Source organism: Phyllostomus discolor, chromosome 3, assembly GCF_004126475.2.
Source record: "Phyllostomus discolor isolate MPI-MPIP mPhyDis1 chromosome 3, mPhyDis1.pri.v3, whole genome shotgun sequence".
NCBI lineage: Eukaryota > Metazoa > Chordata > Mammalia > Chiroptera > Phyllostomidae > Phyllostomus > Phyllostomus discolor.
In genome coordinates, this window is record NC_040905.2 from 117919718 (window position 1) to 117933236 (window position 13519).

Here is a 13519-nt window from a genome sequence, read left to right on the forward strand (position 1 = left end):
GCAGGGACCTATATTTAGGGAAACCTGAAGCTCCTGACATTCAGGCCAGCATGGGGCCCAGAGTGAGAAAAGGGGGAGGGAGCTGTGGGCCTGCCCTATTTTGAGGGTGGGGGAGGGAGGGCCCCCTGCCCACTCACCAGTACTTCAGAGGAAATTTCTTCCTTGGAAATCCAGACTGAGGCCCTCAAAAAGGAAATAAATCTTTGGACAGGGATCTGTGGGGAAAGAAGGGGAAAGGGGATTCATCATGTGGCCCTCCCTGCCTCTTCCTCTGATTTCCTGCCCTTCCTACTGGGCTCTGATGGGGGCTGTTACAATTCTCTAGAGCCCACTTCTTTTTTTTTTTTTTAAGATCTGATTTATTTTTAGAGAGATGGGAAGGTGGGGAGAAAGAGGTAGAAACATTGATGCACGAGAGAAACATCGATGAGTTGCCTTCCACACCAAACCTGCAACCCAGGCATTGTGCCCTGAACGGGAATCGAACCTGGGTGATCTTCCACTTTGTGGGAGGAGGCCCAACCCGCTGAGCCACACCGGTCAGGGCTGGAGCCCACTTCTTTCCAGGGAGAGCAGATGCCGGCATTACACCCACACCTCAAAATAACCAAGAGCCTATGGACCGCGTATGCTAGGGTACCCTTATATCCTGATACTTAAGGCCCACATTCCTCCCATAATGTTGTCTATGATTAGCAGTGCCCCCCACCCTTACCTTCAAACTTGAGCTTGCTTGGGGAGGGGAAAAGGAGGGCAGGGGAATCTGCCAGACAGAACACTAGCCCCTCCCTCTGTGGGCCCTGTGAAAGGGTTGCAGTCTAGCCAGCCAAGGGCTCTGAGTCTTACTCTGCCGAGAACCAAGTTCTCCACTGCTGGTTCCCAGGCCAGGGAGCCAGGCAGCTCATTTGTGGTCTCAGCGGCCTGGAGACAGGAGTCCTGAGGCCCCTCAGGGAAGAGGGCACATGGGCCCTGGGGGCTGGCCGCTCCCCAGAGGGCAGGGGCTTTGGGTCTTCATCGGAGCTTGATCTCAAAGCAGAGGCAGTTGAGGCTCTGGCAGTCAGGAAGTTGGCACGCACAGGCACAGTCGCAGAGTGGGCAGCAAGGAGGGCAATGAGGAGCCCAACCCTGAGGGAGAGGAGAAAGGAGTGAGGGAGCTGGGCAGGAAGAAGGAGGACCAGAGCCTGAAACTGTTTCCCTCTTAGGAGAGAAGTCCCATTGGCCCAGTGGAACAGAGAGTACCATCCGCTAATCCTAGGAACAAGTCAATTCCCTGTGCTGTTGAGAAATCAGCAAGGAGGCAACGGTCCAAACAACTAAGCTTAGGAGCTGGAAGAAATTATTTGGAGTGCTCTTTCTTTCTCCCCATTTTATAAGCAAAGAGACCAAGGACCAGAGAGTGACTGGCCCTGGTTCCTGCTAGAATTCGGGTGTCCCAATCTTTATAGCTCCAAGATGGTTCTACACTTTTGTGGCTACGTGCAGTGGAAAGTCAGTAGCCGGGAAAGCACACACACATTTCCTGTCTGTGATGAAGGTAACTTGTTGGTTTTGTGGATTTCTTCCTTGGTAAGAGACCCAACTGCACGATCTCATTGATCATTTCTGAGCAACTGTTCTGTGCCAGGCATACACTGTGTTCATGAAAGAATTTTTTAAATCTTTCTAGTGTTTTTTAAAAATGGTAATTTGCATATTTAAAAAACTTAACGTCTTAAAATGTTGTATCTCTCTTCATTATCAGAACCTTGAGTAGGGGTCTCTTTACAAAAGAGGGAATGGAGGCTCAGAGGGGGAACGACCGCCTGAAGGAACACAACTAGGGCATGCGGCTGGGGCGGACTGGCCTGCCTGCTTCCGGTCCTTAGAGCCCCCTAGGCCCCACTGCCTCCCAAGGCCAGGAACATCAGCTTCTTTCTGGGCCTCCAAGGGCAGGGACAGTTCATCTCATGTCTCCACTGAGCTAGCACGGGAACTCATGCTGACCAATGAAGTTGAAGGAATGGATAAACTAAAGCACATCATTTTTCCCTCTGTAGGCAAAGAAAGAAGTCTCAGTTCCCAGGGGAAACAGGTCTGTCCCTCGAGAAATAAGAACGGCATGTCCTTAAAGACAGGCAGGGAGAAGAGCCTGCTCCAACCCACTGCTCTCCTGTCCTGGGGCAGAGATGATCTGAGACTGCTTCAGGCATGACTGGAGTCAGGCCACGTGGCTGGGTGGGACATGCCCAGGATGTGTGACAGAAGATTGGCTCCTTGAGTTCTGAGGCAGAGCTAGTGACAGTCACAGTTGCACAGCTTAGACACAGGGCCAAGCCAGGAATAGGGGAATGACCTTTTGAACAGCTGAGGTTTCGGGGTACGGTGTCAGGTGACTGTTGAGATCAGATATCACTAGGGGCTCCAGTGAGGGAAGGGGACCTACAGTGTCCAGGGAGAAGGGTCTGAACTGGGCTGGAGCTGCTGCCCATAGAAATGGCTCTCAGGGAGGAGGCTAGAAGTGTCACAGTGGAAGGGAGGGAGAAGCAAGTGGTTTTCTTGTGTTTGATGAGGGTGAGGTTGGGGGTGTCATTGGGGAGTCCCAGTTTGCAGGTGAAGTTGGCTCTGTGGGGTTTTGGAGGGCCACAGTGTCATTCTGTGCACAAAATTGGTGGCTGACAGGGGGTTCCCTGCCCTCAGCTCAGAGAAGAGGGAATTGAAAGCATTTCCTGGCTCTGCCCGTTGGATCTAGTCATTAATAACCGGCTAATGGATTTCTCAACTCTCTCGGGCAGCCAGGTGGCTTCGGGAAGGAATCTGCTGTTTAAGTACATTAAACAAGGACTCCACAAGACTGTTAACCCTTGTGTTTCTCTAGGCTCTGCAGTTTTTCACTTGGTTTCTTTTGCTTTGATTTGGTGAAGGCCAGCCATCTTTACCGGTTAGAGCTCAGGCCCCGCTCTGAACCCAGTTCAGGCCTAGGTTTGGCTAATTCAAGTTTGGAGCCTCAGCTTCCTCATCTCTGAACCCACTTCCTAAGGTCACTGTGAAGAATCAGTGGCAAGAACTAAGCACGATGCCTAGTACATAGTGAGCACTCAATAAAGGGAGCTACTCTTGTCCTCCCCGAAGCTGTTTCTTACCCTGGTGTGGGGTGGGGTCACGTGAGAACTTGTTAAAAACTCACCGACTCCAACCAGCCTCAGAACTACTGAGTGGCGGACCTGATTGCCTGGCTTTCTGTTTAAGCCTGATACCTGCTTCTGATCACACACAGGGCTAGGACCCAGCCACTGTGCTACATCACATCATTCTCACACACTGTCACTGCTCACCGACAGTCTCCCTGTTCTCTACCGGAGTGCAAGCCCTGTGCGGGCTGGGACCACGTCCACCCTGTTTCCACTGAGCCCCCAAGGCCCACCGTGGGGCCTCAACAATGACTCCATAAATCTTTGGTTAAGTAAATAAGCAATGAATGAATTAGAAACTTGGGACATTCTGTGAAAGAAGCAGATCAGGCAGGTTCCACCCCCAGAGAGGAAGAGGAACCTAGGTTTCTGTCCTGGCCCAAGCTTCCAGCAAGTCACTCAAGCCTCTGTGAGCTTCAGTTTCTAGCTGTGAGGTAGGAGAGGGTTTTGTAATATTTGTGTTTGTTATCATAATTAAGGGAACTGAGGAACAGAGACCTTAATGCACCAACCACGGTCAGTGCAAGTCACGGATCTGCTTGGTCTTCCAGCCTCACTCTTCCCTCCCAGGGAAGGTTGCCACTTCAAGGGCAGGGGCTGTACTGTCTAACCCTGTGAGCCCCAAATAATTATTGCCTAGGAAGGCGGTGGATTACACTGAACACCTTTTAACCCACAAATGCAAAAGTGGCCTATCCTCCGAAAGCCAGGCTTCTCCCTGAGGACTCTGTTCCAACACACTATGGAACAATTTTCTATGTAAGACTCTACTGTGGAATATTGCAGAAGTGACAGATTTCCCTAAGCCAATTTATTCCCCTGCCAAAGGAGGATAGCAGTACTGACCTATGTACCCGCACAGGCATAGAGACGTGACCAAGGTATGATGTCAAGTTAAAAAGGGCAAGTAGCATTTGTAATGACATAGTATATGTGGTGTGACCCATTTTTACCAAATAATAGCAAAATTCAGCAGTGATGGTATTGAATGTTAGTATGTGAGGGTCCTATACAAAACATAGCAACCTTGGTTAGAAAGCTGGCTTATAAATTGCCTTGTGTTTTCTGTATATTTCTACATGCACACTTTGTAATAAATATTTTCTGTGATCAGAAGAAATATATACCAGTTTTTAAAAATATACAGCTCCCAGGGTTGTTGAGAAAATAATAATGGAACATAGTATTCACTCAAAGAGCAGAAAAAGCTCTGTGAGAGGTTCTGTGTTTTCCTTTTAACTTCCATTTTCAGAAGTGATTATGTGCCCTGCACATTACACACATCGCCTTTCTCCAGCCGATACCCTGTTTTCCTTTTTCCAGGTAGCTTTCATCACTACATACTATATGTTGTTGATGTTGTTTTTGGCTGTCTCCACCTGACCCAGTACCTGGAACTGCGCCTGGCCTAGCATCGGTGCTGAATAATAAATGTTGAACAAAACAACAAAAACGAATGCACAGGTAGTGCCTAGACCGGGGCACAGGGAGTCAGAGGGCAGTGTGAGAACTCACAGCTTCGGTGGGCTGGGGGCAGCAGGCATCCAGGTAGTGAGCTGGGCTGGGCAGAGGGAAGTCGCAGGCTTCTGCACAGGTCCAGCAACAGTCCTGGGGCCTGGAGGCAGCTTGCTTCCTGCAGGGGTAGCTGCAGTCGGTGCAGCAGCCCTGGGCCTAGGAGACAGCAGACTCAGGGTCTGGACCAGGTGGAGGGAGGGATAACCAAGACGTAGTTTTGGAGAGAGGGGCAGGAGAAGGTTTGGCAGGAGACAGCAGGGGAGGAACTCTCTGGTGCCATGAAAGGAACAGATGAGGGGACTAAATGGCAAAGGAGTCTCAGATTAAGGGCCTGCAGATGAGGGCACAGGTTAACCCAGTTCCTCTTCCCCAGAGCCCCCCTTCGGTCCCCACCAGGCTCCTCACCAGCAGGCAGTGCCTAGTCAGCAGCACTAGGCCTAGCAGCAACAAATAGATGCCCACAGCGATGAAGACGATGGCAGGGATGGGGAGCAGCAGGGAAGGACTGCTGACAGGAGCCGGGGTGGGATTCCAAGGGCTAGAGGAGGCCTGAATGAGCACAGGAGGAAGGGATGACAAGGAGGCAGGAGGGACTGCAGGAACACAGAAACGCCAGGAGGGGCACTGAGGTGGCTGGGAAAGGGGAGGAACAGCCACCAGGCAGTGGGGAGAGAGTCAGTAGGACTACTCTCTCTTTCAGTCCAGACCTGCCTATTCTCCGGTCATCCCCGTTTCAGCACCATAAAGGGCTTGGTGCTCATTCTAGGCTTTACCAACACTTAACGAACTTCCTTTCAGAGTGTCTCTCCAAATGGACCCATTGTCTCTCTGATTCTTTGCCATCCCTCAGCCAATATTACTGCCCCTTAACTGTCTTCCAGTCAACAGTTTTGCCCCTTTCCATCCACACTAGCTGTCTTTGTGTACACCTCCCTTGCTTCCATATCCATCAATGGCTCTCAGTGACTTGGTCCAAACTCACCTCAGTGACAAAAGCCCGGATCTAGTCCCACCCACCTCTCCCTCCCTCCCCATTATCCAGCCATACTTGTGTCCTAGCAGTCCCCCAAATGCCCTATCCTCTCTCTCCCTCCCTCTCTCTCCGCCCCCAAGGTCTCTGCCCATGCTGTTCCCTCTGGAATGCCTTTTCTCATTGATTACTTGGCAAACTTCATCTCGTAGGGAAGAGCAGGAAAAGTGCCCTCCTCTGGAGAGCCCCCATCCCTGGCATTCTTTCTCAAAACGCTTATCCTGAGCTGAGGGGCTTCTGTTGAGTAAACAGCGTCTTCTCCAGTGCTGCCGGAGGGCAGGCAAAGTCGGTGTGAGTTTAGGGCGCCGAGGGGGCTGCTCCAGAGGGGGTTTAGGGGCCTAGGACTCACGTCCATGGGGCAGGACGGCGCCAGTCAGTTCAGGAGCTGCAAAGGAGAGAAAGTCCGGGCCTCAGAGATTGCGAGGGGCCATTGGACTGGGGTGCCCACTCCCTTCCACCCACTTCCTTTGGGGAAACTGAGGCCCAGCGTTGGCCCCTCATCCAGAGAGTGGGAACGAGGATCCAGGGATTCGAGGTCTACACCACTCTCGCGGGCCCTGGCCCTCTGCTGAGGCCACACCCCATGTCCCTCCACCCACCCAGACGCATCAACTGCACCCTCCGGACGGCTCTGCGTTAGGTCCAATTGGCCGTGGTGGCTGCACAGTCCATAAACCTCCCGCGGCTTCCTGCTATTGCCATGGAGACAGGGCGCTGCTACTACGGCGGCCGCCGGAACCCAAAATTCCTTCTCCCCACCTCGCTTTCACCGCTGATTCTTTATGGCTACTAGGTCCTTTTAGTTGCGGTCTGCTGGCTTTCCCGCAGTTTATTGCACCGAAATGGTAAATTTCTGCCGCCACTCTCCTGGGTCGGATCCTCTTCATATGCTGGGTCCTGGGACCCCACAAAGGGAAGACTGAACCCCTGGGCTACACCACCAACTTGTTGTGGGACTTACGCCAAGTCCCTGAGCCTCCCTCAGTCCATTTCCACCTCTGTAAAAGGGGAACCACCTTTCTCACAGGGACGTTGTAAAAATTAAAGCTACTTGTCAGTTGTCTGTCATTATTCTCAATATCTTTTCAACCTGACACCACTCATTTTTATTGACCGTGTCCTAATTTAAGGCTTCATAATCTGGCCCGTCCAGGTAGCTCAGTTGGTTAGGGCGTTCAGCCCGATACACCAACGTTGCAGGTTAATGCTCTGGTCAGGGTACATACAAGAATCCACCAATGAATGTCTCTTTCTCCCTTCCTCTCTCTAAAATCAATAAAAAAAATTTTAAAAAACTGGAGAATACTATGCTAAGTGAAATAAGCCAGTCAGTGAAAGACAAATCATACCATATGATGTCACCTGTAAGAGGAATCCCCATTCTGTAGAACAAAATTAATTAACACAATAGAACCACAGGCTTGGAAACATGGAACAGACTGACAGTTACCAGAAGGGAGGGGGAAGGGGGATAATAGTGGAAAGAAGGGGAAGGGACTAGTCAAAGACCATGTATGAATGACCCATGGACATGGACAACAGTGTGGGAATTGACTGTGGGAGCGGGGCGAGGAGGGGATGGGCAGAGAAGGGCAAAGGGGAGAAATTGGGACAACTGTAATAGAATAGCAATAAAAATGATAAAAAACTTAAAAAGTCTTCATAATCTGATTTTTTTCAATCATCGCATCATTGTCAAAGCGATTTCCTCCCACCCACAGCAGATCTTGTTCCTTTTCTATTTTTAAACCTCCGAAGGCTCACCACTGACTCCAGGATAAATCCCAAATGCCTTAGCTGACTGTCAACACCTTCCAGTTGGGTCCCACCTGTCTTCGGTTGATTCGTTCCCAACATACCCCACCAGGGGCCAAGCACCGCTCTAGGCTCTGGATCTCTAGCAGAGGATGGGGCAGACAAATTCCCTCCCCTTGTTTGCTTACATTACACTGGGGAAGGGGGGTCAGATGATACGTAAACAAATGATTGTTTCGTGCCTCATCAGTTCTTTCGAGCCTCCACCATAGGATCTGTTCGAGGTTCCAGAACTGGTGCACAGGGTTTCTCAGCTCCACACCTTTGCAGATGCTGTTCCCTCTGTGTAGAACAACACCCTTCCTCTGTTTCTTTTCTGAAACTCCCTCATCCTTCAAGCCTCTGCTCAGTTTTGCCTCAGGAAGTTCTTTCTGCCAACCTCAGGCAGAGGTGGCCACTTTGGGCTCCATATACATGCTGCTGTTCTATCTCTTTACCACAAGGTATTTGAATCTCTACTTCAATGCCTGGCTCCCCAGTTAGACCGTGAGCACTTGGGTCTGATTCATCTCCATATCCCAAGCCCTAGTACTTGGCCTGGCCTTGGGAGCATCCAGTGAGTAACCACTGACTTTATGAATGAACTAAATCCAACTGCATCTACTGATGATGTGTTGTTATCCAGATACCCTAGTTCTAATGGCTCTCAGGGAGCCAAGGCACTCAGCCCTCCTGCTTTCCTTCCTGGCCTTTTGTTTCTACACACACGCTTGCATTTTCAACTGAAAGCTCTGCTGCTGCATACCTGCTTGTTCTCCACCCAGATGTACCTCGCCACAGCTGCTGCCCTTGGGGATTGCCTGAACCATGAGGCAGTCACAGAAATTGCCAGGGACTGGGTCTCTGGGTTCCAAATCTCCTCTCTCACCTTCAGCTACCCTGAGAGGTCCCAGACACCTCTAATGCCACCCCACCCTCTTAAGGGTGTTTCGAGCTCTGAAAACAGGAGTCTAGCTCTCCCTGATCTTAGCATCGTTGATTCTAAGGTAGGGTCAGATTGTCTTATTGAGGCTGCCTTCTTGTCTGCCCTTATCTTCTTTGCAGAATCCAAGGTCCAAGTTGAAACCAGCTCCAGGAAAGGCCTCAGGTGACACATCGCCCTCCCTCTTTTCAGCTCCTGCCAACACAGAGACATGCGCCTTGGCAAGGCCTCTGATCGAGCCTGTGGCCTGCAGTGGTCAGACGCACTAGTGAGGGTATTCTATTCCTACGGTGCACTCATACATAATGTAGGAGGGTGGACAGTGCCAAGCCAATAGGAGGGGTGATATATGCACCCCAGTTTGCCAGGGCTCCACATTTTCCCACATCACACCATTTGTCAGAGGCTGGGAGAAACTGACCGCAATAGCCAGATAACCATCAGGCCTCCCTCTACCTGCAGTTCAAAGCTGGAGATGTCAGATTTCATCACATGTAGTTTGGCACTACCCCTGGGAAAGAGAGAAAAGGGTATGTACTGCCAGTCTTCACGGGGCGGGTGGGAGACCTGAGGCGAAGAGGAAGCCCAGAAGATGAAAGAAGGCTTAGCAGGCCTGGGCCTGGCTGTGAGAAGGGAACCTGGTGGCTCTGATTTGATCTCACTCTTTCAGCCCCTCCTATGGACATCAGACGACATTGCCTCCCAGAGTCTAAGAGGTTCAGCAGACTCCTCATTATGAAAATGAAAGTCCTGTGCTCAGATAATTACCCTGGGGGAATCAGAAGCTAAAGCAAGCATCCCGAGAGGCCTCTCCACAGACTTTGTTTTATTTAATCCTAACAGCAGACCTGCAAGGCAGAAACCTTTTTTTTTCCATTTTATAGATGAAAAAGAATTATGAACCAGTTGAAAAGGAATTTTAGAACTAGGCAAGATCTAGATTTGAATTCTAGTTCTGTCTCTGTGTGTCTGTGTGACCCTGGGCAAATTAACTGAGGTCACTAAGCCTCGGTCTTACTCATCTGGAAAGTAGGGCTTATAAGAGGGCTTATTGTGAAGGTTAAAGAAAATGTAGGCAGGTGTCTGGCATAGAACAAGGGCCCATTAAAAAGTATAACAACAACTCAATGAATATCACACTGAGCATTCACACCTATCTTATTCTATCACCCCAGCGCTCTATGTAGAGGTGCCGCCCTTGTCCCCATTCTATAGATAAGAGGGGCCCAGAGGTGTTAATTCATTAGCACAAGTTCTCCTGCTAGTGAGTGACAGGACTAAGATTTGAGCCTGGGCAGTGGGACTCTGTGTGTGTACAACTGAGGCTCAGAGAGCTCAGACACTCGACCACAGTCACATACCAGGAAGAGAAAAAAGGCCCAGATCCTTAGTTTTCTGACTCCAGCTGGCCTGCTGTGCCCTCAGCTTCTTCTGCTGTCCCGCTGAAGGGTGGGACTGGACTTGTTTGGAGCTGTACCTAACCTGGGACCAGTACAATTAAAGCACTAAATAATAAATGTCCTGGCCTGCTGGCCAGGACTGTCCCCAGAGCACCGTAGGGGGAATTGGACCCTTCCCTGGGTATCGTGTGGGAAACAGGCCACTTCTGGCTACTTATTGTTTACTTATTCACAGCCTTTGATGATATCACACCTGCACTCCTCTGCAGGGCTGGGGCCGTGCTACACCCAGGTTCTAAGAGGATGAACAAGACAGCATTTGGCCTGAGAAGCCTGAAGTAGCAGGAAATGGTGAACTTTAGGCCCAGGGTGAACTGGGTGACAGGTATGTGAGGACAGCCTGTGGATGAGAGGCCCACCTGGGGAGCCAGGCTGAGGGAGGAGGGAGTGGGTCTATGCCATTAGCTGGGCAAGCCTGGGCCAGCTCTTGCACAGTGAGTGCCACCTCACGTCGCCCCCTACGGGTGTTGCCTTCAGCAGGTGGGGGGGAAGTACTGCACCCCTATGTCAGAACTGGCTGGCCTTGTCTCCCTCCTTCCAGGGATGTTTGGACACTCCTAAAATGCCCAGACACAGGACCATGGTGTGTGGACCGCACACCATCTCGGGTTTATTTTAGGTGGTGCACAGACCAGCAAGGAAGCATGCATGCGTGCACGAAAGCTGTGTTTTCCAATTCTCTTTCAGCACTCCTGATTATTCCAGGAGAAAGTCTCATTTTGCTGCCAGAAGCCCTTTCACACTTCTCTATCTGTACTCATCTTGTCTTTTCTTTAACAAAGAAAGACAGGCCTTCAGCTCAAAATTTGGAGGAGGCAATGGATAGTATCTAGCCAGAATGTTAGAACAAGTTGCTTAATCTTGTTAATTTTTTGTTACCCTTTATTTACAAGTGATAATGGTTTTCTAGTTTCTGTAGTGATAAAAAGTTTCCTTTTAAAGTACATGGGCCCTGGCTGATGTGGCTCAGTGGACTGAGTGCTGGCCTACAAACCAAAGGGTCATTGATTCAATTCCCAGCCAGGGCACATGCCTGGGTTGCAGGCCAAGTCCACAGTGCAGGGCTCATGAGAGGCAACTACACATTGATGTTTCTCTCCCTCCCTTCCCCTCTCTCTAAAAATAAATAAATAAATAAATAAAATATTTTTTTAAGTACATGGTTAAAAAAAGCAAGTACTCTGGAAACCAGACTACTAGGTTCAAATCCCAGCTCTGCCACTTACTACCTGTGTGACTTTGGGCAAGTCACACAACCTCTCTGTGCCTCAATTCCTTCATTTGTAAAGGGAAAGTAAAACAGCATTTCTCTCTTAGGTTTTTGTGAGGATTACATTAGCTGACATACGTAAAGGGCATCAATTTGTGACTGACATCTAGTAAATGCTATTACAAATGTTTACTATTATTAGGTCAAAGAGGGGAAATCTACAGCACACAGAGAGCACTTCTTTGGACCAATCCCACCATTTTCCACGTGAGGAAGTGAAACTTCGGAAAAGATAATTAAGCAACTGAGCTAGGATCTCGGTAGGTTTCTGGATTCCCAGTCCACTTACCAGCCATTTCAATCCTCGATAATTAATGTTAACCCTTCAGCCTTGGTTTATTCGTCTGTAGAATGAGATTAAAACAATCCCATTGGATGCTGGGATGATGTGCAAAGGCTCAGAAATGACTTGGTATGTCTCTAATGCATTCTCAGCAGGGGTAATATCACTCTCAAGGGGGCAAAAATTGGTTCTTAGAGGGCAAAAAAATCTTACTTTTTGATATATAAAGCATAGATATACAGTCTGTCTGTCATCAAAATTTGGAGTGGCCATTAGGAAACAAAATGTCTTTTAAAAAATGCTCCTTAGCAGAGCAGCAACGAAAAAAAGAAATGTCGAGAAACCATGTTTTTCCAACTTGGGCCATTACTCACAGTGGGTTGGGGAATGGATTTAGTGGGTCATGACCAGCGTGTTGAGGGATTAGGCTGATATAGAACATGCCACAGTATACTGTGCATCAGGATCGATGAGTATTGTAAGAAAGTTTGGGTTCAGTTCGGGCATGTGTATGCATGTGCTGAGTTAGGAAATAAAATGCATCTCTTGTAGATTACTGTAAAAAAAAATGTTAAAAACCATTGCTCTAAACAACTATTTTTATTTTTCTCCCCTGATCCTTTATCTCCCAGACAAGATCATGAAGCCTTAGCCTGTTAGAAGAAATTAATAACAAAGGAAGGAAACATAGGAGAGAGTCCAGATTCCAACGAAACTGGGGCCTGGCCTTTACCAGGTCATGGCCCAGGGTTCTTCCCTTCCTTATTCTATATTTCAGGGTAAGCCACAGATACAGAGGAGAATGACTGTCCTTTAGCATCAGAGAGAAAAACATCTCCCACTCTGCTTCTCCCTTTCTTCCTCTCCTCTCTTCTTCCAACTTAGAAGGCAATAGTATGTTGACCTTCATCTGAGTCCTAACCCTGCCATTTACTATGCAACTTGGGGCGAGTCATTTCACTTTCCTGACCCTCAGTTTTCTCAGCTATAAAATGGAGAAATTATTTGTGAGAATGTATGTCAAGCATTTTAGTATTTCAGTGCCTCATATACTGCCGGTGCTCATAATAACAGTAGCTAACAGGCCCAGAACCCTGTGCAACGTAGTTTATACACAGTATTTTTTTCCCCACAATATTTCTATTTAACCTTCTCAGTGAGCCTGCACAGGAGCTGGGGAGACAACAGAGCAGACTCCAGCAGCATGCCTGGTTTCAAGCCTCTGCTCAGTATCGTTTCCTATTAAGTGCCATTTCTAGTTCTTTGCAACTGCATTGATTCCCCTTCAAAAAGCCTTCCGCATAATCCTACATAATGACTTCTGCTTACATCATATTGGCCAGAGCTCTAACTGCAAGGGAGGCTGGGAAATATCGTTTCCTAAATTAGGCACATTTTAGTCCCCAAGAAACTAAGAAACTAAGTTTCTTCAAGTTTCTTCAAGAAACTTAGTCCCAAGACACTAACTATGTTTTCTGGCCTTACATAGTAAATGCTATGTAAGTAGCATTTAGTGAGCGGGTATTATTTTCCTAACTTCACAGATGAAGAATTGAGGCTCACAGAGATTGGCCCACCAGCATTCAGGGAATGGAAGAACCTACATGTGTTAACCATTTTTAAAATTCCAGCTTAATTTAAATAAAGTGCACAAATATTAAGAGCATTCCTTGAGAACGTTTAACATATGTATAGAACAGTGATCAATAATAAGGACATTCCTTTATTTTGGGCTCAGTAGGCTCCCTGGAGTCTCTTCTCAGTCAACACCTTCCCCCACCTTAAACACTGTTCTGATTTTTCACCGAAGATATTTTGCCTGTTTTGAACTTCATCCAAATGGAGTCATACAGAATGTATCTTTTATTATCTACAGAGTCTGAATTTGAAGCCTGGGCGGTCCCTCGCTAGAAACTGCAGTCTAAACTATTACCCTACACTATCTTTTCAAGTAATAACTACTTGCACTGATCTTTTGCCCTCCCTTCTCCTCCTTTCTCCTCTTTCAGTTCCGCCCCCTGAAACGCAGTTGTCAATCAAGCCATCAACAAATTCTA

At 48.5% G+C, this 13519-nt stretch overlaps 1 protein-coding gene and 1 long non-coding RNA gene across 5 annotated transcripts; one reads left to right on the plus strand and one right to left on the minus strand.

Moving 5' to 3' along the window:
• Window positions 1–137: 137 nt before the first annotated feature.
• On the minus strand, window positions 138–6479 carry LOC114504908 (keratin-associated protein 10-10). Of its 4 annotated transcripts, none has more exons than XM_036021240.1 (5): window positions 6331–6479; window positions 6062–6097; window positions 5088–5231; window positions 4683–4838; window positions 138–1125 (listed from the first exon to the last, which is right to left on the minus strand). In XM_036021240.1, exons 2-5 carry the CDS (start codon window positions 6065–6067, stop codon window positions 1012–1014), a joined length of 420 nt encoding a protein of 139 aa, XP_035877133.1. In that variant the 5' UTR covers window positions 6068–6097; window positions 6331–6479; the 3' UTR covers window positions 138–1011. The 4 variants fall into 4 exon arrangements, with proteins under 4 accessions (XP_035877133.1, XP_028378554.1, XP_035877132.1 ...); XM_028522753.2 differs by having other exon boundaries at window positions 6325–6479; XM_036021239.1 differs by having other exon boundaries at window positions 6312–6479.
• Window positions 1093–10629, plus strand: LOC118499616. Its single transcript, XR_004902116.1, has 3 exons — window positions 1093–1235; window positions 8360–8366; window positions 10618–10629. It is a non-coding gene; the product is annotated as an uncharacterized LOC118499616 (long non-coding RNA).
• Window positions 10630–13519: the final 2890 nt, after the last annotated feature.